The sequence below is a fragment of the Vipera ursinii genome (genome assembly GCF_947247035.1).
Source record: "Vipera ursinii genome assembly, chromosome: Z".
In the NCBI taxonomy this organism is placed as follows: domain Eukaryota; kingdom Metazoa; phylum Chordata; class Lepidosauria; order Squamata; family Viperidae; genus Vipera; species Vipera ursinii.
Window position 1 is genome coordinate 98,163,552 of NC_139517.1, and position 26,252 is coordinate 98,189,803.

Consider the following 26,252-nt stretch of genomic DNA (forward strand, 5'->3'; position numbering starts at 1 on the left):
AAGCGCGCGCTCAGGGCGAGGCGGCTGCGGTCCAGTGAGGGAAGAGCGCCGAGGGAGTGGCCAGCCAGGCTGCGCTGCTGCCGAGCAAAGCTCGGCCGGGGCGCCCGCTCTGCTCTGCCTGGTGCCAGCTCAGAGGCTCCGCCCGCCAGGCCCTTCTCCCGCTCAGCCAGGCCAGGCGCGCACCGTCAGCCTCGCTACACCGCCTCCACGTTGTGAGCCTGGGCGCCGTTACCAGGCGGCGTTCGCTTCCCGCACCTTTTCCTGCCTGGCCGAACCGCCGCGCTCCTTCCCCCCCCACCGCGGGCTTGGCACGGCATCTGTGCCGGTGCAGCGAGGGCGCGCCTTCTTTGCCGCCGGAGCTGCCCCGTGTTCGAAGCCCTCTGGCTCCCCTGGGCGAAGGCGACGTCCAGGGAAGGGCGGGTGTGTCTGTTTGTGTGTGTGTGTGTGTGTGTGTGTGCACGTGCGCGCATACTGTGTTTCACAGCCATTTTATGGGCTGGGATGTGGGGAGCTGGACAGGGGTAGGTAGGGCCCTGGCCTAGCAGAATTTGTGAAGTGGTGGAAGTGTGTGAGCTGTTACCAGAGAGTCTGACCTTGTCAAAGTAAGTTTGACAAGGTCAGACTCTCTGGTAACAGCTCACACAGTAAGTTTTTTTTAAAAATTATTTAAAATACATTGTGAAAACTCAGCTGTCAGTTGATCTTATGTTATAAAATGAAAAGTATGCCATTTGCAATTAACTTGGCATAAAATAATTCATTTGCATTTAATTGTAATTGTTCAAAGAATGTTCGGAAAAATGTTCGGCCCTCCAGCATGTTCACTTCATCCAATCTGGCCCTCTTTGAAAAAAGTTTGGACACCCCTGGCCTAAGGGAAAAAAAGCCTGCAGCAGATATGCTGAAGTACCTCTAGTCAACAATATCTTCCATTTGAATTGTGTATTTAAATAATTTTATTTTGAATATTGTCCTGGCAATGAACACAGTTGTGTTATTTTTCTCTTAAATGAAATATATAATTGTTTTGGATAATTTCAATTGGATGGCTAAAACAAAATAGGAATCTATTGCTTTATGATCTATAAATATAAAAAGCAAATAAGGCTAAAAAGTATTTGTGTTTCCTTGCTACCAAATTACTATCACAGCAGCAACAATTTAGTACAAATGCCATGCAACCTATTATCAAAGCAAAATGTACCCATTTTTTCCTGCTAATGTCTGATAGTAGGGACTTATTTTCACATATACTATTGATTCATTAGTATGGTGAAAGCAGTTTTCAGGCCACATTTAGCTTCCCTTGAAACAAACAGGAGTAAAGATTGATCCTGAATTATGTACAAAAAACATATTATCTTGTTATATCAGAATCAGCCCATAAGATCTATTAGTGTATTTTAAGTATTCTATTTTAATTGGTAATTTAAAAATACCATTAAGACAATATGTTATTTGCTAAGCACAATATTTTTAAAAAATATTACTTTCTTCTTAAGCTTTACATTATTATTCAGACAGAATAAAGAAATTGTATTTAGGAACTTTTAAGGAATAAAGGAATCAAATGTGATTCCTTGCTATCATGCTAATTCTAAGTGATGATTATATATCCTATATGTTGAAGATACAATATTTAAAAACATAAATTCAGTAATTGCTTATATGTATATGAAACATACAGAATTACTCAACTAATTATCTTGATTCTGAGTTCTGAATCTGATTATGTACCATCATGTCAGTGTCAACTGTTAAAGATCTTTTAATTTTTCTCCAGAACAAGAGTTTTAAATACAGTAGGCTAATTTAAATGGTTATATTATTTTAAAAAATCATGTAAAGGGGAGGGAGGTATATATTACAGTAAATGATAGGGGTCTAACAGGTTATTCTAGCTTGATAGAAGGAATAACCTTAGTGTATACAATTAAGATTTTTATAATACAAACACATGTAATTGGATTTCATTTCAGGGTCGAACAAAAACATAGTAACTACATTTTTATTATTAGTTGCACATATACTACTTACCAAAACTACAAAAAATTAAATACGAATACAGAACTAATGTAATACAAAGATAGGCAAGAGTGAAAAAACTGAAGTACTGGAAATTCAGAAAATTCTGGTATTAGTTATTACAATATGGTATACGAAGTAAGGGAAGTTCACTTTAAATAAACATAAGATTGTGTCATCCTACGAGATGCTAAAAAAGAGATCAAGTGCTTACAGCAATAGCAAAGGATATAAAATTAAGATAAAAGACAGTATTTTATAGCTGCAGTTCTTGACACAATGAGAATCCGAAGAGGAAAATGCAGTCTAGCAGATCAACTCATACACTTCGTTACACGCAATTGTGCTTTAAGCGATTCAAAAGAACAGTTCAAAAACTTGTATGTTCGCGTTACTCAGTCTAATAGGTGTTGCTTAGATAAAAGGACAAACTTTTGTGTAACTTGCTTTTACTCACACTACTGGAATCCGCTTCCTTCTTCATTCCCCCACAACTCAAACCAGAAACAACGGAATTACAAAACCCGTTTTGAAGCCGCAATTCCGCTTCTTACAGGAAAGAGAGAAACCCTCAATCTATGGCTGAACTCTTATGCTTTAACGGGCGATTAGGAAAAAAGTAGTACGGGAAAAGATGCTGAATCTGAATTCATTGGCAATAACAGTAAGCATTTCACCTGCTTATTGCTACGGTCGTCATGTCGATCATTCCAGGGCAAAGAAAGGAAGGAAAACACCGTACTCTTATTTAGAAGTTATTTTTTTTTAATCTTTAAGGTTATGCAGAACGGGGGGGAGGGGGTGCCAAGAATCAATGTCACCCTGCCACCCGCTGCTCTGAGGGCACAGAAAGAACAAAAGCAGGAAGCCCGGCCGCGCCAGGCAGCCCCGAGCGGCGGGAGGAAGAGAAACCCGCTCTAAGCCCGTGTCAGGGCGGAGCGCGTCGCTCAAGTCCGCTCGCCTCCCTCAGGCAAAAGTAGAAGTGGCCTTTGGTGGCGGCGGCCGAAGCTCCGCCCAACTCTGCTCGAGCCCGTTCTCCTGTCAGGCGGACGGCTTTGTGACGCTCGCTGCGCTGGAACACCTGGAGCCAACCGCGGTGCCCAGCGAACGACGCGAGGGCAATACACGGCAGGGAAGTCGCTGGTGCCTCGGCTGTGGGCGAAAGGAAGGCAAGGAGCCAGCGAGCGACATGAGGGCTCCCCGGTGAGGAGGAGCCACCGGCGTCGGAGCGGGGCGCGCGCAACCGCCACGGCTTATCTTCTTCCCCGCAGGACGAGGTAGGTGCTCAGGGCGGGAGAACCTCTGGCCCAGGCCCTGCTCAGGTTCAGCCTCGATCCCCGCGGCTGGAAAAACAGGTTCTTCCTGAGGCAGCGGTTACGGTTTTCGCCACCGCCGCAGGGCGGGGCTGCGCATGCTGGTCAGGAGCCACCTAAATAATAGCCCCTGCCGCCTCAGCAGCGGAGCTCTCTGGCTTCTTTCTCTCCGAAGGAGGAGGAGGAGGAGGAAGGACAGGTGAACTGCTTTGTTGAGAGAGAGGATAGGGTGGGTGAAGAGCTTGTAATTTGGATAGAACGAAATGGGATCCGAGCCCCAGTTTCTCCGCATTTGGGGAATAACGTGCTTCCAAAATGGCATCTCTTCCCTTTGCCAGCTCATTTCCCCGTACTCATCGTTTCAACAAATACCGGTATTATCCCAGCAGGTGCATGCCCACCTCCCCTGCCGTGGTGGGGGGGAGGGAGGCCATTTGCTGCGTGATTTCCTGTAATTAACTTGAACTGTTACTGCCTATTACTGTATATACAGGCTGCATTAAGAAATAATAAAAATTGAATCCTGTTCTAGGGAGTGTACTGTTTAGAACTGAAAAGTCAAGATGAGCAGTTGTTAGCTGACGGTTTTTTGTTATTTGGTTTGTGGTGGGGACCTTAACCAAAGGATTCCACTTCTTAATTATGGCACTTTGTCCTATCTTTCTCCCAGGGCCCTGTGAAGCAGTGATTGGCTCAAAGCTGAGCAGGAGTTTGAAGGTAATTTCAGGTACAGCCAGTTGGGGCATTCTAGAAATTGATGTGTTTAAAAAAACCTCAATTCAAAGCAGTAATTTTTGACTCTCCTCAGTGTACTGTAGAATCCAATGAAATGGGATGTGCAGTTCAACCAAACTAATCTTGTGTAAGAAGTATAGGCAATTTAATGACTGAGAAACCTGCAAAACAGGCAACCCTCCTAATACAGAGCTGTCCAGACTTGGACAACTTTATCAGTTTTTGAACACTATTCTTGTTATGTCTGTCAAATAGGAGACTGCCAAGTATAAAATCCATTGCAAGGTATAGATGTGTGCTGTTGACTTACAGTTGATAGCTCAGTATGTAAGCTTGAATGAAAACAGCATAATTGTTAAAGTGGAATTATCAGATGAAATACAAGAAAGACTCTGGGGAGAAGGGCATCCCAAAGACCTTTTCATTTAAGTTTTCTTAAGTACAGGTAGTCCTTGACTTACAACAGTTTGTTTAGTGACCAAAGTTACAACAATACTGAAAAAAGTCAATTTTCACACTTAATGACGATTGCATTCCCAGTCATGTGATCAAAATTCAGATGCTTGGCAACTGACTTATGATAGTTGTAGTATCCTGGGGTCATGTGATCACTTTTTGCAATCTTCAGACAAGCAAAGCCAGTGAGAAAGCTTGTCACTAACTTAACATCTGAAGTGATTCACTAAATAATTATGGCAAGAAAGGTAATAAAATAGGGCAAAATTCACATAACAAATGTCTCAGCAACAGAAATTTTGGGCTCAATTGGGTTTGTACGTCGAGCACTACCTATATTGATGGAAGACTTAAATTACAGTGAGTATAGGCAGAAAAGGAAAGAAATCACTATTCTCTTGGTCCTGCCTCATCTCACACACACCCCATTTCAGAGATTTTGAAAGTTGAACCCACGTAGTTCGTACTAGCAGAACCCCTCTTTTAAGGCTGTGCTTACATGCAAATACTGTTTAAATTATGGAAAACTTGGCCACTTTGTATGTGAATGCTATGCCAAGCATCAACTAGGTTGAAGACGGGGGAACTTTGAAAGAACTGCCTGAAAAACCTCAGCTCTGGCCTCTCAGAAAATAAAATGGTCCCAGCTATAAAGAGTCTGGATTTAGAATATCCAGAAATTAGGTGCTGTCTAGATATGCGAAATGGGATGCGGTGGCTCAGTGGGTTAGGACGCTGAGCTCGTTGATCAGAAGGTCGGCAGTTTGGTGGGTCGAATCCCGAGTGCCGCGTAACAGAGTGAGCACCTTTTACTCGTCCCAGCTTCTGCCAACCTAGCAGTTTGAAAGCACGTAAAAATGCAAGTAGAAAAATAGGGACCACTACGGTGGGAAGGTAACAGCATTCTGTGCGCCTTTGGCATCTAGTCATGCCGGCCACATGACCACAGAGACGTCCTCAGACAAACGCTGGCTCTTCAGCTTTGAAACGGAGATGAGCACCGGCCCCTAGACTCGGAAACAACTAGCACACATGTGCGGGGGAACCTTTACCTTTACCTAGATATGTGATGTAATACACTATCATTGAGTCATTCTTGTTATGTTACAGATTCAAAAAGTCTAAAAAAAATGTAACCATAGGCATTTACCACCAACTTCACTGAAACTTCCATTGTACTCAAATATATCTCCCCTGCTCAGCCTGTTGATCCTCCAGTTCCTGAGTTGGAGCTATTAATGGTTTATTGTAAAGCTCACAACCTGTTCTTGATCATTTTGTACTCCCCATTAACAATAAAAAGGAGTCCCTTCAACTTTGCTTAGTTCCCACATTACATTTTCTAATAGAGTAAAGAAGAAATTGGCTTCAGACACAGCTTACTCATATTCATTGAAACTAGGAGGACCTAACCTTTGAATCATATCTTCTCATTTTACCACCTTCTATCTGCAATCCCCTCCTACCTTGCTTGCCAAAAATGCAAATAATGTTGATGTGTTTAAAAAGGGGGAGAGCATAGTGTCTGCACTGATTTTTTGACTCATTACTATTTCCACAAAATGCTACTTTCCAGTATCAAAGCAAACTTGGCTTTTAAAAGATTTATCAGTGAAAACTTACAAAAAGATTTTACTTGACTCTTTTCTTCCTCAGCAAATGCTTCGGGCTTTTTGTTATATAGTAGTTAAAAAGAAAGGCACCCTTATTTTAGTCCATAACAACTGATTTCTGAAGTTATTAAGCAGTAGAGATCATTCTATACATTTCTTAACTTTTGCACCTGGCTCATAATGCATTCTTCTTTAAGAAGTTGTATTTCAGAGGAGCTAGGAATGGCACAAATATTTAGGTGCCTTTACTATCTATTATGAAAAGTTTGATTATACAGCAATGCCATTCAGCTTTGTGAATTTTCATTTAGTCTTTGAGTAATTTATCATGACTTTCTGAACTTTTTTAATTATTTAAGCAATTTGCTTAATTACTGGAAAGTTTACTTTGTGTGGAATATGTATGGGCAATCCTACAAATTCTAAACTAAACTGGAGAAATGCATCTTTGATCTGCCCAGATTGGACTGTTGACTATATTACATCAGAAGAGATTAAGACAGATCAATCGTGACTTTGAAATTTCTGTTTTATGACGCAGTCTGCCCCACTTTATAAGAGGGTTTCCAGGTCTTGGTTCATTTTGATTTTTTCTTAGTTTAACATATGGGTGCTTCTTTTCTCTCTCACACTTTTTTTCGGAGGGAAGGGGAAATGACAAAAAATGGCTGTAATTTCCTCTTCCTTTAGGGAAAGGGTTTTACAGATCTGTTACATTAGGAAGTCAGTATCTCCATGACTTTTGGTGACTTTGAAATAGAGCAGATGTCAAGACCTACATTTTTTCCTGCCACACTTATCTCTATGTCTACCCTTTTACCAACAAGCTAGCTGGACTGTTACTTCCCCTCCCCGCTCTTAGAGGCCTTATTTCCTTGGAGCACTATTTACCTATCATGAGCCAAAGGCCTGGATGCCATCATAGTGATACTTCACCTTTTCTCTATCATTTTCTGTCATAGCCTTTCTTTCACCTATGACTGGCTGAGAGAGTGACTGGCCCAAGGTTTGTGCCAAAGGCAGGTCTAGAACTCATGGTCTTCCTGTTTTTAACCTGGAGCCTTAACAACTACACGAACTGGTTCTTCATATATCCTATTAGACTAGTATTTAGACATTTTAAGCAATATTTTTGTACCATTGTTTACATTATTTTGCTTTGGTTTACATAATTTCATGATGTTCAACTTTTGAAAAAAAAACATTGGGTTTCTTTTTAGTTTTTATTTGAGATGTTGCAATATATATGTTACCTGTTCTTTTGATGTACTGTATGTTGGATTTCAGAGTGAAATTACTCTTAAAACCATTTTTTTTTCTTGGCTAAAGTAGTAGATGTATATTTGTTTCATATTTCCCAAGAAACTAAGAGATAATTACAGATGAATCAGGTCAGAAATTATAAGACATCTATCTAATTTGTGATTAAAATTGAACAGAACGTGGTTTGTGTGTCTGGAACAAAATATAGTAAAAAGTACAGTCTGCCAATCTACCAATGATTTCTTTTTTAATGATTATACCAAAGAGTTTTTACTGTTAAATGGCATACAAATCAGAATATTATCTCTTCTTTATGATATAACCACACATGCTGAAATATGGCTGTACCCAATTAATATGGATATGAGATTGTTCATATCACAATTTAGCATGATTATTGTCATCAGCATTAGTGATCTTTTTTCCCTTGCAAGGTTCCATAATACTACTGATGTAAGAAAAAAGCTATTTTTTATTAATTGTGAATGTGTACATAAATGCAATTTGAATACTGCTATAGTCCTCACAACAGTTTGTTTAGTGACTGTTCAAAGGTACAACATTGAAAAGAAGTGACTTATGACCGTTTTTCACTCTTACAACCATTGCTACATCCCCAGAGTCACATGATCCAAATTTGGATGCTTGGCAGCTGGTTCATATTTATGACTTTTGCAGCATCCCGGTCATGTGATCAGCTTTAATGACCACCTGAGAAACAAAGTTAATGGGGAAGCCAGATTCACTTAATAGCTGTGTTACTAATTTAACAACTGCAGTGATTCACTTAACAATTGTGGCAAGAAAGATCATAAAATGAGGCAAAACTCACAAGTGTCTCACTTAGCAACATAAAGTTTGGGCTCAATTGTGGTCGTAGGTTGAGGACAGCTTGTATGCTAAAATATATCTTTTTTCTATGTTTTCCTTTTTTAACATTACATTAATAGTAAGGCTTCTAGTTTGGAGATGTTGCCTTTCTATTTGTCAGATGAACACAATCTGCCCATAGTTTTATATTAGTATTCTAATAAATATAGTGAATGTTTTTATCTACCACTGTTGCAAAACCATTGTTGATTCTGCAATAATTTTTTACTGAAAAGAATTTTAATAATTCTGCCTCTTCCAAGTGAAAACTTAGAATGTTTTAATTATGACTTCTTAATGTATTTATTGGTTTTTAATCTACAGCTATATGCTATGCAGTCATTTTCATGTGGAATAGGCAGTTATATAAATATAATTTTAGATTGTCTACATTTAAAATTATAGCAAAATTACAAATATATAGTTGTTCTTAGTCTTCCAAAATCAAGATTTTTTTTAAACTTTGAATAGAAAATATATTTTGTGAATATATTGTAAAATACTTTTCAAAACTATTCCATGAGGGTGGGGATTACTTTAGAGAGAGAGGAAATAAATAGCAATCACATGACAAAAATGTATTGCATCAGAAATTACCCAGAAATATTGTATAGTACTGAAGAGATAGAAACGGATATCCTACACTGAAGTTTTTTCTCTTTCCCTCTCATGTTGTCCACCTAGAGACCATTTTGCTGGAATATATTGCTGAACAATAACTATCAGTATATAGTTGTTACAACAATACAGAAGTAATTTGCCATTGCTACTTAGAAAATGTTCTTCATCTTCCCAATCTACCCCCAATACCCTGATATTTTCTGGTGTTTTTCCATCAAACTATTAAGTAAATCTAATATTGTTTAGCTTTTTGATGTCAGTTGAGGTCAACTAGATGCTTGCACCTAATTGAGTATTGGCTTTTAAAAATGTCTTAAATCTTATGTATGTAGGTAGTAGTAGAGGATGGATGTTTTCTAAGGAAACATTTCTTGGCAGTTAGAACGGCTTGCCTCCAGAAGTTGTGGATGCTTCCACACTGGAAGTTTTAAAGAAAAGATTGGACAGCAGGTTTTTAAAATGGTATAGTGTCTCCTTGCCTGAGCAGGGGATTAGACTAGAAGATCTCCAAGATCCCTTCCACCTCTGTTATTCTGTTATGTTTGACTTTTAATTATTGGCTATAGTCTTTGGTAAAATAGTTTTTTTACAATAAATTACTGAAATATGTTGGAATAATTTAAATGCATAAATGTTACAGTTTTCTCTGCTGTGTTATATTTAACTGGATAAAAGTTAAAATTATATCTTTTTCACATTGTTTTTAATTTTGTTTAAGTTTTAGCTCTACTGCCTGTAAGGCTGGAAGTACATAATGAGAATAATTATTTATTTTTCTTAATTCATAGCATTTGAAAAATATTTTAAAAACATGGACAGCCATAAATAGTAAGTATGTTTGTATGCTTGTGTGTATGAATATATGTACAGATAGTCCTCCGTTTATAACTAGTCATTTAACAATCATTTGCAGTGATGGCCTCAGAACAGGTGCTTTATGATGTGTATAGCACTTCTGGCCATTGTAAAACATTGTCCCACTATCTCATTGCTCTTGCAGTCATTGTCCCTGGTATGAGGGGAGAGGGCCTGGGCCTCTCACTGTATGCAGGAGGTCCATGCCCTGATGCTTCATTTAACAGTGCACACAGTCACCTAACTACCACAACTGATCATTGTGCAAAATGGTCATACAGCATCTGATTTAACCACTCTATTCTAGGCACAATTGTTATCATAAGTGGAGGGCAACTTGTAATTTTGTGCGTCCAGCAGAGTTGTGGCTGTACTTTACTGAAATCTAATTTATATTTCAAGTAGAATCAGTGATTGGCGGGCCAGACATTGGAAGAGTTATAGTATGAAGTGTTTCACAAACCAGTGAAAAATAGTATGAAACTAAATTCAAGAAATGCTAATATGGATGTAGATATTGAATAAATCTGTTACATTGTATAATGTTTATTTGCTTTTCAGCAGTTATTCAAGGGAATTTTATGATCAATATGCTCAAGGCCAAGAGAAATCTGTAGTAAATAAAATGCAGCAGAAATACTGGAAAACAAAACAAACTCTTATCAAAGTCACTGGAAAAAAAGAGGATGAGCATGTAGTAGCCTCAGATGCAGATCTGGATGCTAAACTGGAGGTATGTAAGACCTAAATGTTGCAAGTATCTTTCAGTTCTAGTTTTCCTATTGTAGCTTCCTTTTGTCACCCTCTTTTCTTATACCTGCATTTATTGATGGAAAGGAAACATCAACAATTATACATGAGCAGATTACTCATATGGGGGCCGTTATTTTAACGTTTTCCTCCTCCCTCAATGTGCCAATGTTAAGTTTTCTTTCAAAAGCATGTAAAAATAAGTGTTTTAAAGTGTATTCAAATACAGTATAGCACAGATATATCTGGCATGTAGCAGTTATTGAGGTTATTCAGTTATTGAGACTTTTGAAACATAAAATAGAACGAATGGGCTTTTTTTTTAAAAAAAGACTGATAATTTGACTTAGTTCCAGTTTGAGAATGACATTTTAAGTATTTATCAACCATATATATTACTTTCATCACTAAAGTAACTTTAGGTGGTATCTATGAAGTAGCTTTGCATTTAACACATGGCTTTAGAAATACCTGTTAAAAACTTTGCTGTCATATTCACTGTACAGAATGGCCTCCAAATAAATTGTAGACATATCTGTATTTCGGTAACAGAAGATATGTCATTCAGCAGAGTTTCAAAGTTGTCTGGCAAAAAACCCTTTTTCTGATGATATGAAAAGTTTTCTGTAATAATATATGATGCCTCTTTAAGTGGTCAAAATTTATCTACAGTAACTGAATTATACACATGTATATAAAGGCAATTATGAGTCCTTTGTACTAAAGCTACGTATTCCTGTTAACAACTTTCCAATTCAAAATCAAAGCATCTCGGGAAAATAAGATTGCATTGTCATGCTACAAAGTAGCTTTTGTCACTTTGATCTCAGCACAAGAAACCCAACAATGGGAAGAAAAATCAGTACTAACATAAGTTTTAGGATCCTATAATGTAATTCTACAGGACTTTGCAGATATATCTGAGTATACCAAGAAACTTAAGTAACGTGTGATGTTTTACAGGTAGATCTCTAATACAGTGGTAAACCTCGTAATTTATCTTATAAAAGTGCAGTACTAAATTCAGTTCTTATAATCTCCATTTAAAAGAACCCCTAGCAGCAGAGCAATATCTGAAATGGGCTTCAGTCAAATTAGTCAACAGTGGGATAGATAATTTCAGAAGACTGACTTACTAACTTAATAGGTTAGGTAGTGGAAGGGGGAACAGCAGTAGATGTTTGTTGCTTTGCCGAAGAGTTTTTGAGAGATAGGCTAGTTAGTCATTGACTTAATAGTACTCTATGCCCAAGAATATTTCATCTAACACATGTTCTTAACAAAAAAATTTTATTGTTCCTAAGATAGCATGTATCTTTAAGTATATTTACACATAGGGTTAAACCATAATGTTTGTTTGCTTTCAAAATATTCCATGAAGCTAGTCATAATTGTTTTAAAACATGATAGACAGATCTGGTTTAGTTGTTTTAACTCTCATATGCCATCTAGAGTCACTTTTAGGAACTGGGCAACCATAACCATATAAATTATTTAAACAGCTAGATACATTTGTACATTGACTGAGTTCAATACTACTAAACATAGATCACAGAAATATACAGTAAGTAGTGCTTATGACCACAATTGAACACAGAACTCAACAAGACAGAGGGGGCCTTGGGAGGCCTAGCAAGCAGTAGTACACAGAAACCTACCAGGGGCCAGAAGGCCTCAGCCAGTTAGCCCCACTAGTATGCAGGCCTCCTTCCTCTCCCCCCCCCAGCCATTCTTTAGAGGCCTGGGCCTTTGCCATGCTACACCAGTTTGCTTGCTGATTTCCTGTTGCTGATCAGCCTTGAGAATTGCCTGCCTAGCTTTGAGGAAGATTGCCTTGCATTGCCTGAGTGCACCTGTTAGCAGCTATAGCGAAAGGGAAAGATAAGTGGATCCAGGCCTGGTGGGGCAGGAAAAAGGCCAGGCCTCTCAAGAGTGATGGGAGGAGAGGAAGGAGGCCTAGTCCAGAGCTGAGGTCTTCCAGGTGTGGTGAGACAAAGAGAAGGTCCTGGTCTCTTGGAAGTGGGGATAGAGGAGGCCTGTTTCTGGGCCTAGCTGGCTGAGGATTTCTGGATTGTGGCAGATGCTAGTGGACTTAACCAGCCAAGGTTACCTTTCCCACAATGGGGGAGAGAATTGTAGCAGTCATGAGGGCAGGCTTGGTACTAAGTGTCCAAATTTGATCACGTGACTCTGGAAGGTGCTGAAACAGCCAGAACTTCAGATAGAGGCCATAAGTTCCTCAATTCAGCACTGTCATAATTTTTATAGTCACTGAATAAGTAATAAATCAAGGACTATCTGTACAACATTATTTGAATAATATGCTGGTCTATTACAGTAATAAAACATTGATTTGATTTGATTTTGATTTTGATTTTGCACAGTGCAGATCTTATACACAATTGATATTGAGCTAGATGGACAATATCTAGTTGGATAGTGAATTTAACTAACAGGAAAATATAGTGGATGTTTGAATTCATCCATTATGGATTCCCATTTCAAATTCCAACTGGAGAAAAAATTCCTAATAGATTAGTTCAGTAATAAAATCAATTATATAGACAGAGGTTGGTTTCCATATTTCAGATGTATACAAAAGGCTAAAGATATATAAATTATATTAATAAATAAATAAATAAATAAATAAATAGCCATCTAAGAGATGGTTTAATTTGGATTTTTTTCACTGAACAAAGGTTTGGACTTAATTATTCCTGCCAACTATATGATTCTGTGAAAACAAGGTATTTTCCAAATCTCTCAAGAAATTTGTATCCCCAAATATAAAGGTAGATTCTACATATTTATCATTGTTCATTTAGTTATTGAAAATACATAATTTAATAAAGCCTTGTTTTAATGGACACATTGAGAAAAGAGGGGGTAGTTAAAGTGAAATATCTGTTAAATTCAAATGGGGCCTTTTGAGTCCATCCATCTGCAGCAATATTCCTCTCATGTTGGCTCTATGAACCGCATCTGAAGTATGCAATAGTCTCAAAAGCAGAATCATAGCACCTGCTATAGCAGATGTAATCAGTAAAGATTATTGTGACAAATGGGGGAAGGGTATTAAAAGCCTTCTTGAAATAATGAACGCAGGACTGCCAAACCAGGTACTCTTTCTTTTATCATATATTTAAGAATTAATTTGTTTTTAAACTAGTCCACACTAAGATTATGTTATTCTTTATCAAAGTATGTACCTGATAGCAACTTCTATTTTTTATGTGAAATAATCCTAAAATAATCTTAAAATGTTTCCCTAGGAACATTCACATTTTACAAGCTGTATTGTATAAAATTCATTGTTCCTTTCTCCCCAGTTTTCTTGTTGCCATTATCTCTGTGCAACAAGAGTTGCTTACTTCTGAGTTAGAGGCAGCAATGTCCCCCCCCTTTTTTCTTTCTTTTTTTTTTGCTAAATAGGTTTTCATTATGTCTTACTGATATTTTGCTGTGGGAAAATTTAAGATCCAAGGTTTTAGATGTAGGTAATATAAAAGCTCTTTGGTGTAACTTCTATTAAAACATGGCTTTATTTACCTGTCCTTAAAATTTTGCTATCCTATAAATAATGATATAACTTGATGTTTGTTAATTTAAGATTTTAATCTGTGCTCCAAGAAATAAATGTTTTCAAACGAGGATACCATCAAAAAAACTTTTTTTCATTGTCTTAGTAAAATGAGCCTAAATGCACATGGTTTGATTACACTATCTTACATGCTGTAATGTGTATCTAAGATCTGTGTTTTTATTCCATTAGTGCAAAATACTATTTCATAGCCATAATGCAAGGAAAGCCTATGATTTTTGAAAAGAGATTGTTTAAATTTATTTATTTTATTTATTTATTTGTTTGTTTTTATATACCGCCCCTTCTCCCGCATTAAGGAAAATGTCTTGTTTGTCTCTGTTCTTTCAAAGAATATTTTACTTAGTTTCAATTTTATATTTGTAGCTGTTCCATTCAATTCAGAGAACTTGTATGGATTTACTTAAAGCAATTGAACATTATCAAAAAAGGATTTGTTGTAAGTATCTTCAAGTATAACTCCATTTTCAGTTTAATGCAAATTCAATGCATGTCTGGTAAAAATGTACCCTACTGAGTTTAGTTAACTATGCTCTCTCATATACAGTACATGCATTCTTTAATAATAATGAAGAAAGTAGTGAAGCAATCCTAAATATTTATCAAGAGTTTAAATTGGCACTGAAACCATGAACCCAGGTTTTAAAATTGCATACTCAACATATCAAATAAATATAAATAATGAACTGTCACTTCACTATGGCTCAAGAAATTGAAAAGGATATTGAAATAATCAAAGGAAATTCTAAACATTGTGGTCAGGCAACAGTCATCTATTTTATCTCATCCCAATAGGTTTATATCTTTGTTCAACCTAAAATAGAAAGTTCTGCTGTTATATCTTCTAGATAAAGGTCATTTAGCTGTTCTTATTCTTTTAAGAACAATATCAGTATAATTTTTACATTGCACCAAGAGGGAAAATGAGAGGTAAGGTTGGTAAATCTGACTTTTTCATAAGTACAGAAGACACATGAAAGTTAATTAGGAATAATAGAGGTATGTGAAGAGCATTTCTTGCAACATTTTCTTTCTAAAAAAAGATGGAAATAAATAACATTCAGCCATATTATCTATATCTCTGGTTATTCATCTTCTTTAGTTCTATCTCAGGAAGAAAATGAATTGGGAAAATTTCTCCGATCTCAGGGTTCTCAAGATAAAACCAGAGCAGGCAAGATGATGCAAGCTACAGGAAAGGCACTCTGTTTTTCTTCTCAACAAAGGTATGCTTGGCCAGATGGGCTTCTTTATTACTCATATTTCATTTATGGAACAGACCATTAACACTGCTTTCTACTCTGCTTTCTAGGAGTTCATTTTAAAAGAAATAGGAAGTGACTTAGAGCAATTTATCAACAAAATTCTTGTCTGTATTTCTGCTTTAATTTTCTGTTTGATTTTTCTGTTCTTTTCATTGTCCTTATATTTATATCTTTCCCTTAATGCTTTTTAAAAACTTTAGTCCATATCTTTAAGAGGCTAAATGGCATTACCATTTAATAAATCCATGGAACAAAGATGCTAAACTTTCTTAATCTAGATATTTAGATTTGGAAATAATTCTGGATATAGATAAGGACAATTTTTCTCTATTTAGACAACAATCTAAAGTTTGAAACACTTTAGCATGACTTCTTAACTGAAATGCAGCCAACTTGAACTGCATGTATAGAGTATGAAGTTTTATTAAAATAATTCTTTAGCTCATCTAATTAATTCTTACTAGAGAAGAAATGATGGAGGGGGTTGAAGTTGCAGGAATTTTGGGGAGAGTGATCACATCATACTGGAATTCAATATAATGCAATAGAACATAATCAAACGGGTTTTAGACTTTAAAAGAGCTGATTTCAAGCAAGATCAGGAAGGATGAAAATGGATAAAAATCTTAAAGGGGAAAACAACTCAAGAAGCTTGGGAAATTCTGAAAAATATGATTATAAAAACCCAGTCCAGCACACTACCACTGAAAAAGAAAAATAAATCCAAGAAGAAACCAGCATGGTTACATAAAGAACTCTTTAATAAACTGAAAGCTAAAAGGATAAGTGTAAAAAATGAAAAGAGGACACATAACTAAGGCAGAATACCAGCATATAACCCAAATCTGCAAGGATGAAATCAGGAAAGCTAAGAGTGAGAATGAACTAAGCCTACTAAACCCAACCTACAAAAGCAGAACCATAAAAGACTGACTAGGAGTACAAATTCAGATAGGGAAGAAAATGGTAAGAGACTACCTGTCCACTTTAAAGAAGTTCAAATCACCAGAACCAGATGGATTAGATCCCAGAGTTTTGAAGGAGCTGGCAGACCTGATCTTGGAATCACTGAATCATATCTTTCAAAGATCCTGGAGAATCAGAGATCTAGAAAAGAGACGATGTGATTCCCATCTTCAAAAAGAAAGGGGGGAAGCACAGATCCAGGAAACTACAGACCAACATCAATACTGGGCAGATCATGGAAAAGCTAATCAAGCAACAAATCTGCAAACACCTAAAAGCAAGCAAAGCTATAACCAGAAATCAACATGGGTTTGTCAAAAACAGATCATGCCAAACAAATCTTATTTCATTCTTTGACAAAGTGACTAAATTAGTGGACTAGCAAAATGCTGTAGACATAGTATACTTGGATTTCATAAGGCATTTGACAAAGTAGAATACAATCTATTTCTTGGTAAGTTAGAAAAATGTGGGATAGACAACATCTCCATCAGATGGGTTCTTAACTGGTTGACAAACCATACTTAATGGAACTATATGTACATGGAGGAAAGTAAGCAGTGGGATACACCAAAGTTCTGTCTTAGACCCAGTACTTTTCAATATCTTCATAAATGAATTAGATGAGGGAGTAGAAGGGGAACTCATCAAATTTGCAGACAACACCAAGCTGGTGTTGCTGGAATAGCACGACACCTCAGAAGAATCCAGAAGGATTTCAACAGACTGAACACTGGGCCCTATCTAACAAAATTAAAATTCAACAGAGAGAAAAGTAAGGTTTTACATTTAGGCAAGAAAAACAAATATACAGGTATAGAATAGGTGAAACCTGGCTCAATATTGGTAATCGTGAGAAGGAGCTTGGAGTCTAGTAGACAATTGCTTACAGTGAGGGAATAAATTATTTGATCCCCTGCTGATTTTGTACATTTGCCCACTGACAAAGAAATGATCAAAAAGGGTGGGGGGGATGGATCCAGGAAACTACAGACCTATCAGCCTGACCTCAATACCTGGGATGATTCTGGAAAAGATAATCAAGCAACGAATCAGCGAACATCTAGAGGCAAACAAAGTCATAAGCAAAAGCCAACATAGGTTTGTCAAACTGATCATGCTACAAACAAATCAACAAATATACCGCAATACATAGATACATACACGTAAGTTTGGGTGCTGCTCGTCCATTTCCCCTTTCACTGTATCCACCCTCCTTCTCTCTCCTCTTCTCTACTTTCTTTCTCCCTTTCTCCTTTCTTTCCTACTTCCCTCTTCTTCCTCTCTTCTCCTCTTTCCCTCACCACTCCCCTCCCGTTTCTCCCCACTTCTCTTTTCCTCTAACCTTCCTACTTCCTTCCCCCTCCTCTCCTCTCTTCCCTCTCTCCTCTCCTTTCTTCCCTCCCATTTCTCTTCCGATACAATTCAGGGCTAATGTCCGAGCAGCTCCTCTCTTTAGATTTTCAATATCTTATTAGGTATGATAACATTAATTTTCTATTACATCAATATTTCTATAAATCTGACCTTCTCGGTATATACGTCTATAAATTTTTATACTACCTCCAGTTATGCAATACTGTGTCACCTGGGTCTCCCTCCTTATCTCCTCATTTTTCTTCCATCTAAATTAGTGTTAGGCGTCTTTTAAGCATATTCTCTTTTTCACCCACTCATAAAATTTTCCCCAAATTTCATAATACTCTGTCTTATCTTTAATTATCATTGTTAATCTATTCATTTCCGCACATTCCATTATTTTCCCGATCACCTCTTCTTCTGGAGGAGCTTTCGGTGCCTTCCAGTTTTGTGCAAACACAATCCTAGCTACAGTGGTTTATGAATAATCAAATATGTGTTCTCTTTACTATATTTCTCTGGTAAAATACCCAACAGGAATATTTCTGGCCTTATTCTATACATTGTTGTGTCATCTATCCATGATCTGATTATGTCCCAATAGGTTTTAGCTTCTGCACACGTCCACCACATATGATAGAAAGAGCCTGGTATTTGATGGCATTTCCAACATTTCATAGATCTGTCCTTAAACATTTTAGCTAGTTTTTCTGGAGACATATGCCATCTGTAGAACATCTTATACATATTTTCTTTATACACTGTCACCATTGTCAGTTTGTAGTTTCTTTCCCATAATTGCTGCCATCTATCTAATTCAATTGTATATCCAAAATTTCTTGACCATTTTATCATTGACTCCTTATCTTGCTCCTCCTCTAATTCCCTATATATTAAGTAGCTATACATTTTTAATCCATTTTTCTTCAGCTCCCGTAAGTATTTCATCTAACTCTCTTCTCCCCAAATTAAAACCATCTATTTTAGCATCTTTTTCATGTCTAGATTGTATTTGCATTCTCATGTACCAATCCATCTTTATTCCTTGTTCCTCTAATTGTTGTTTGGTTTTCAGCTTCCCCGTATCTGTTAGTGGGTCTTTATATCTTATCATGTTTCCCATGTTAAACTTATTGGGGTGTATTAATGCTTCCATAGTTGAGAGCCAATCTGGAATCCTCAAGTAATGCTTTCTCTTTATTTTCTCCCAAACCATCAATAAAGAATTCCTGATATGATGTCTCTGGAAATAGTTGTGTATTCTATTTTTCCCATACCATATGAACACATGCCATCCCAACTGTAAGTCATGTCCCTCTAATGTCAATAATCTAGTATTCCTCAGTAAAATCCATTCTCTCATCCATGACATTGCTACAGCCTGCTAATATAATTCCCAATTAGGTAAGGTAAACCCACCTCTGAGTCTTGCATCCTGTAACATTTTTAAATTAATCCTTGCCTTTTTCTCCTGCAAAATATATTTCAAAATTATTTTATTTAGTCCCTCAAAATATTTCTTTCCCAATCTTATTGGTATTGTTGAAAACAAAAACAACAATATTTTTCTATTTGTTCTATTAATACAGGTCCTGTCTCTAGTGGCTCCTCCAAGATAAATACTAGATCATCTGCGAAAACTTGTAGCTTATATTCTTCTCTCTTAACTTTCATACCTTTTATATCCTTATTCTGTCTTATAGTTCTATTTAGTATCTCTAGTGTCAATACAAACAATAATGGGGATAAAGGGCATCCCTACCTTGTTCCTTTCATAATATTAATCTTTTCAGTCATATCTCCATTAATCATTATTTTGGCTATTTGCTTATTGTAGATTGCTTTAATTACATTTATAAATTTCTCCCCAAAATCCATAATCTGTAGTTGTCTTATGAATTGCCAATTCACATTATCGAATGCTTTCTGCGCATCCAAAAACATCAATGCCATCTGTTTTTCGGGATGTGTTTTGTAGTATTCTAATGTGTTTTAATATAATTCTCATATTGTCTCTAATCTGTCTTTTGGGTAGGGACCCATTTTGATCCAGATGTATAAATGTGTTTAGGAACTTTTTAAGTCTTTCGGCCATGATTGATGCGAATATTTTATAGTCCACATTCAGCAAGGAAATCGGTCTATAGTTCTTTATTTTCTGTATTTCCGTTTCTTCCTTTGGTATGAGGGTGCTTCCGACCACGAATCTGGTATCTTAGCTTCAGAGAGGAGTTCATTATAGAGTTCCAGCATTACATTGCCTAACAATTCCTGCAATGTTCTATATAGTTCCGCTGGTAGCCCATCTGGTCCTGGTGTTTTGCCATTCTTTGGTTTTTAATTGCTTCTGTTAATTCCATCATTGTTATTTTCTCTTCTAGTAGCTTTTTAAATTTCTCCGGTACTTTAAGTATCTCTGTTTTTTCCAAGAATTGTTTTATCCTATCATCTGAAACTGCTTGTTGCTTATATAAATTCTCATAATATTCCCAAGCTATTTTTTTCTTTTCTTCATTCCAGTGTTGTAAGGTCCCCTCGGCATCCATCTCTTCTCTTTCTCCTTTTTAATTTTATATGTCAACCATCTCCCTGGTTTGTTTGCATGTTCAAAAAATGTTTGTTTAGCTGCCTTTATTTTCATTGCCACTTCTTCATTTTCTATTAAGTTCATTTTATGCTTGTTCAACTCCATTTTTTATCTTTTTGTTTTGTGTATCTTTCTGTAATTCTAAGAGTCTTATATTCTTCCTCCAGCTTTTCCCTAATTGGTCTTTTCTGTTTATTCTTTTTCCCCATATAAGATATAGCAAGTCCTCTCATGTACGCTTTCGCCGTACCCCAGACATTTTGAAGTGAGGTATCTTCTTTTTTGTTTTCCTTGAAGGAAGAAAGTCATTTCTTTTTCCATATATTGCTGGAAGTCTTTTTCATTCAATACAGTTTGATTTAATGTCCATCTTGTTCTTTTTTTTGTCCTTTCCATATAATTGTGACTGGGTTGTGGTCCGCCCATGTGTTTGTTTCTATGTTTATATTTTGTGTACTTGTAAATAAGTTTATTGATGTCCATATCATATCTATTCTCAACCAGGTGTCTGTTAGAATAGAATGTATATTGCTTCTTTTCCAGATACTTTGCTCTCCAAACATCTAATATATTTAATTCGTCCACCATATTATGAAAAGATTTTGGAAGTATTCTGCTTAGGGTCTTGTTTTTTTTGTCATATTATAATCCAGCCCAGCCTTTACGATAGCATTGAAATCTCCAATTATACATGTGCTTTCGAATTCCAATTCTATTGTTTTCTGGTGTAATTTTGAATAGAAATTTTCTTGGTTTTCATTTGAGGCATAAATCGCTACCAATGAAGTTTTTTTACAATTCATAATTATTCCACCATTAAAATTTGCCCTTCTTCATCTGAATATATCAATGTAGTTTGTATTGCTTTTTGAATATATAATACCACACCTCTTTTATTCTGATCTGAAAGTATATAATTCTCCCAAAGGATGTGTCATCCCGCTGCGGCGCTGGCCCCGCCCTTCTTCCTGCCAGACAAATCTTATTGCATTCTTTGACCAGGTGATAAAATTAGTGGACCAGAGGAATGCTGTGTATATAATTTACTTGCATGAGGGAATACATGGGAACTCATCAAATTTGCAGACAACATCAAGCTGGCAGGAATAACCGAAGATAGGCTTAAGATACAGAAGGATTCAAATATGTGAACAACCGGTTCTCTGTGTGGATGCCGCTTCCGGAAGTCCATTCTGGGCCTGGGCAACAAAAAATTAGCTACCAGTTCTGCCGAAGTGATGCAAACTGGCTGAATCCCACCACTGATCTTGACAGACTTGAACATTGGGTGCTATCTAACAAAATGAAATTCAGTGGTGAAAAAAGTAAGGTTCTACATTTAGGCAAGAAAAACCAAATGCACAGGTAAGTATAGGTGGTACTTTGCTTAATAGTAGTAACTTTGAGAGTAGTCTAGTGGACAGTCACTTAAATATGAGCCAGCAGTGTGCTGCAGTTGCCAAAAAAGCCAACTGTCAACGCTGTGACAATTAAGAAATTGCAGCCATTTTAACTTTTGCTTTCCTAGTGCTTTTTCTGTTGTTTGGGACTCTCAGATGTAGAAGGAGGGAAGGGGGAAATGCTTGAGCATTTTCAGTTAGCCTAAACAATTGCAGCTGGGTGAGCTTCAAGGTCTATTCTAGATAAAGTTTTGGTGGGCTGAAAAATGCGGAGGAGAGCCCACGTTTTAGATTAATTGGTGAATGTGATTTATGACAGCCTTTCTGGGGTGGGAATTGCAACTTGTTACATTGTATTAGAGGGGAGGGAACTATACTCTTGGGTTCAACTATGTAAATGCCGATACTTTGTTTCCTGAATAAAATGTTCTTTAAGGAAGAAATCTTTGCCTTCAATTTCTTTTAATTGGCTTCATCTATTGAATCCATGACACCAACACAGGCAAGATCATGTGAAGTGTTAATACCACTTTGTTATACCTTGGTAAGGCCACACATGGAATACTGCATCCAGTTTTGGTCATCACAATGTAAAAATGATGTTGAGACTCTAGAAAGAGTACAGAGAAGAGCAACAAAGATGATTAGGGGACTGGAGGCTAAAACATATTAAAAAACGGTTGCTGGAATTGGGTATGTCTAGTTTAATGAAGCGAAGGACTAGGGGTGATATGATAGCAGTGTTCCAATATCTCGGGTTGCCAAAAAGAAGAGGGAGCCAAGCTATTCTCTAAAGCACCTTAAGGCAGGACACGAAGCAATGGATGGAAAATAATCAAGGAAGAAGCAACCTAGAACTAAGAAGAAATTTCCTGACTATTGGAACAATTAATCAGTGGAACATCCTGCCTCCAGAAGTTGTGAATGCTCCAACTCTGGAAATTTTTAAGAAGAGACTGGACAACCATTTGTCTGAAATGGTATAGGTTTCCTGCCTGAGCAGGGGGTTGGACTAGAAGACCTCCAAGGTCCCTTCCACCTCTATTATTGTTATTATCAGTCTATAATTTTAATAGTAGGTTTATTTAGGGACAGAATAACAATGAAAAAAATCCAGAAAAATGCATTTCAAAAAAGTTATAAATTGATTTGCATTTTAATGAGTGAAATAAGTATTTGATCCCCTATCAATCAGCAAGCTTTCTGGCTCGCAGTTGTCATTTATATAGGTAATCAGTGAGATTAGGAACACTCTCTTAAAGGGAGTGTTCCTAACCTCAGCTTGTTACCCGTATAAAAGACACCTGTCTACAGAAGCAATCAATGAGATTCCAAACTCCCTACCATAGCCAAGACCAAAGAGCTGTCCTAGGATGTCAGAGACAAGATTGTAGACCTATAAAAGGCTGGAATGGGATGTAAGAGTATTGCCAATCAGCTTGGTGAGAAGGTGACAACAGTTGTTGTGATTATTCACAAATGGAAGAAACACAAAATAACTGTCAATCTCCCTCAGTCTGGGCTCCATGCAAGATCTTACCTCATGGAGTTTCAATGATCATGAGAATGGTGAGGAATCAGCCCAGAACTAAAAGGGAGGATCTTGTCAATGATCTCAAGGCAGCTGGGACCATAGTCACCAAGAAAACAATTGGTAACACATGCTGTGAAGGACTGAAATTCTGCAGTGCCTGCAAGGTGCCCCTGCTCAAGAAAGCACATGTACAGGCCCGTCTGAAGTTTGCCAATGAACATCTGAATGATTCAGAGGAGAACTGGGTGAATTGTGGTCAGATGAGACCAGAATCGAGCTTTTTGGCATCAATTCACCTCTTTGTGTTAGGAGGAGGAGGAACATTGCCTGTGACCCCAAGAACACCATCTCCATCATCAAACATGGAAACATTATGCTTTTGGGGTGTTTTCTGCTAAGGGGACAGGACAACTTCCCTGCATCAAAAGGACGATGGACAGGGCCATGTACTGTCAAATCTTGGGTGAGAACTTTCTTCCCTCAGCCAAGGCATTGAAAATGGGTCGTGGATGGGTATTCCAGCATGGCAATGACCCAAAACACATAGCCAAGGCAACAAAGGAGTGGCTCAAGAAGAAGCACATTAAGGTCCTGGAGTGGCCTAGCCAGTCTCCAGACCTTAATCCCATAGAAAATCTGTGGAGGGAGATGAAGGTTCAAGCTGCCAGACATCAGCCTTGAAATCTTAATAACTTGGAGAGGATCTGTAAAGAGGAGTGGGACAAAATCCATCCTAAGATGTGTTCAAATCTGGTGGCCAACTACAAGAAATGTCTGACCTTTGTGATTGCCAAAAGGGTTTTGCCATCATGTTTTGCAAAGGGATCAAATATTTATTTCACTCATTAAAATGCAAATCAAATTATAACTATTGAATTGTGTTTTTCGGGGTTTTTTTGTTATTCTGTCTCTCACTGTTAAAATAAACCTACCATTAAAATTATAGATCGATCATTTCTTTGTCAGTGGGCAAACGTACAAAATCAGCAGGTGATCAAATAATTTTTCCCTCACTGTAAATGTGAGCTAGCAGTGTGCTGCATCCAAAAAAGCCAATACAATCCTGGTTAGAAAGGGACAGAAGCAAGATTACATGAGTTAGTACTGCTTTGTAATGCCTTAGTAAGACCACACTTACATCTATTGGTGAGACAACCAATGGATGGAAACTAATCAAAGAGAGAAGCTAAAAAGAATTTTCCTGACAGTGAGAACAATTGACAAGTGGAATGGCTTGCTTTCAGAAGTTGTGGGTACTCTATTACTGGAGGTTTTTAAGAAGAGATTGGATACCCATTTGTCTGAAATGATATAGTGTCTCCTTGAACTGGGGATTGGATTAGAATTGCTCCAACGTCCCTTCTGTTGTTCTGTTATCATTTACCTACTATGTAAATTCAATGATATGTTCACTGGTGTCCTAAATACTACATTTATTATCCATTTATTACTTAATTGAAAATCTCAATTTTGAGCTAAGTAAGTATGTCACTGAACTGTAATTAATATATCAATAAATGTATTTATTTGTATCTCACCTTTATTATTTTTACAAATATCTCAAGGTGATGAATGTATCCACACACCTTCCCCCTTTTTTCCCCACAACAAGAACCCTGAGAATGCCTGGTCCAAAATCACTCCCCTGGCTTTCATGGCTAAGGCAGGATTTCATGGTCTCCCATTTTCTGTCCTGGTGAAAAAAATGTTCAACTTAAAAAACTGTAATAATGATTAATGAAATAATAGAGATGGTTAATACAATTTATTAAAATAACATTAACAAGATTAATAAAATAATGTTTACTAAAATATTCTTGTAGCACAAAAGGCTCAAACCAGTTTGATATTTCTATTAATACTTGAACTGAAATGCTTTAAAACTGCCAATATGTAAAATGGACTGCTTATAAATACAGGTAGTCCTTGACTCACAACAATTCATTTAGTGACTGTTCAAACTTCCAACAGCACTGAAAAAGTGACTTATGACCATTTTTCACACTTAGGACCATTGCAGCATCTCCATTGTCATGTGATCAAAATTTAGATGCTTGGCAGACTTCCGGTTTGCTGTGCGGCCGCCATGGATGCCTGGGAGATGAGCTCTGTCTCCCCCGTCCAGCTTTGGATCACTGGGAGACCCAGAAAAGGGTCAAAAGTCACCCCGTAGAGGCGACTAGCAAGGAGGAGCCATCGCTGGATCGCAGGAGAGCGGCAACTCTCCTGCTAGAGCCAGCGAATCCCTCCAAACCGGCAGGCGAAAGACTGACCCTAACCTGCCACAAAGCTGCAGACAGCCAAAGTCCCCGCTACCATCTGGCATTCTTAAAGCAACATGGAAGAGACTGGGCGAGATCTAACCCTCTTGTATCCTAATTACTTATTTACCTGCATAAGGTGTTAAAGTATTTTCCCCCCTGTGGTGAGAAAAGCCCACCCTCCAGAAACAGCGGCGATCAATTACCCAGGGGAGTTTAAAACGTTGAAAAAATACTAGGATCCCAATTGGAACTCTATTTCCTAAAACTGGTGGATTATAAGATTTTTAATTTTATATTTTTACTGCTCTCTGATTTTTATTCCTATTTTTACTGAAGATTTGGAGTTTTTTTCCTTTAAAAAAAACTGAAAAGATCAAAATAGCTATAGAGGTGACATCTGCTGGCTGAATTTGAGATTTTAACTTGTTATTGTGTAAGAGGGACAATAGCTTGAAGTACTAATACCACTTTACAATGCCTTGGTAAGGCCACACTTGGAATACTGCATCCAGTTTTGGTCACCACAATGTAAAAAAGATGTCAAGACTCTAGAACGAGTACAGAGAAGAGCAACAAAGATTATTGGGGGACTGGAGGCTAAAACATATAGGGAACGGTTGCTGGAATTGGGTATGTGTAGTTTAATGAAGTGAAGGGTGAGGGGTGACATGATAGCAGTGTTCCAATATCTCAGGGGCTACCACAAAGAAGAGGGAGCCAAGCTATTCTCCAAAGCACCTGAAAGCAGGACAAGAAGCAATGGATGGAAACTAGT

The 26,252-nt window shown here is 37.4% G+C and overlaps 1 protein-coding gene across 5 annotated transcripts in view; it reads left to right on the top strand.

Annotated features, from left to right (window-relative positions):
* Positions 1-2,938: 2,938 nt before the first annotated feature.
* Positions 2,939-26,252, top strand: part of ICA1 (islet cell autoantigen 1) — a 69,973-nt gene continuing 46,659 nt past the window's right edge. Inside the window, exons 1-6 of one of the 5 annotated variants that reach the window (XM_083378338.1) lie at positions 2,939-3,302; positions 4,009-4,065; positions 9,685-9,724; positions 10,313-10,484; positions 14,469-14,541; positions 15,205-15,328. In XM_083378338.1, coding sequence (XP_083234464.1) covers positions 9,708-9,724; positions 10,313-10,484; positions 14,469-14,541; positions 15,205-15,328 — 386 coding nt within the window. In that variant the 5' untranslated portion in view covers positions 2,939-3,302; positions 4,009-4,065; positions 9,685-9,707. The remainder of the gene's footprint in view (positions 3,303-4,008; positions 4,066-9,684; positions 9,725-10,312; positions 10,485-14,468; positions 14,542-15,204; positions 15,329-26,252) is intronic. The other 4 variants (XM_083378341.1, XM_083378340.1, XM_083378339.1 and 1 more) reach the window with 4 other exon arrangements.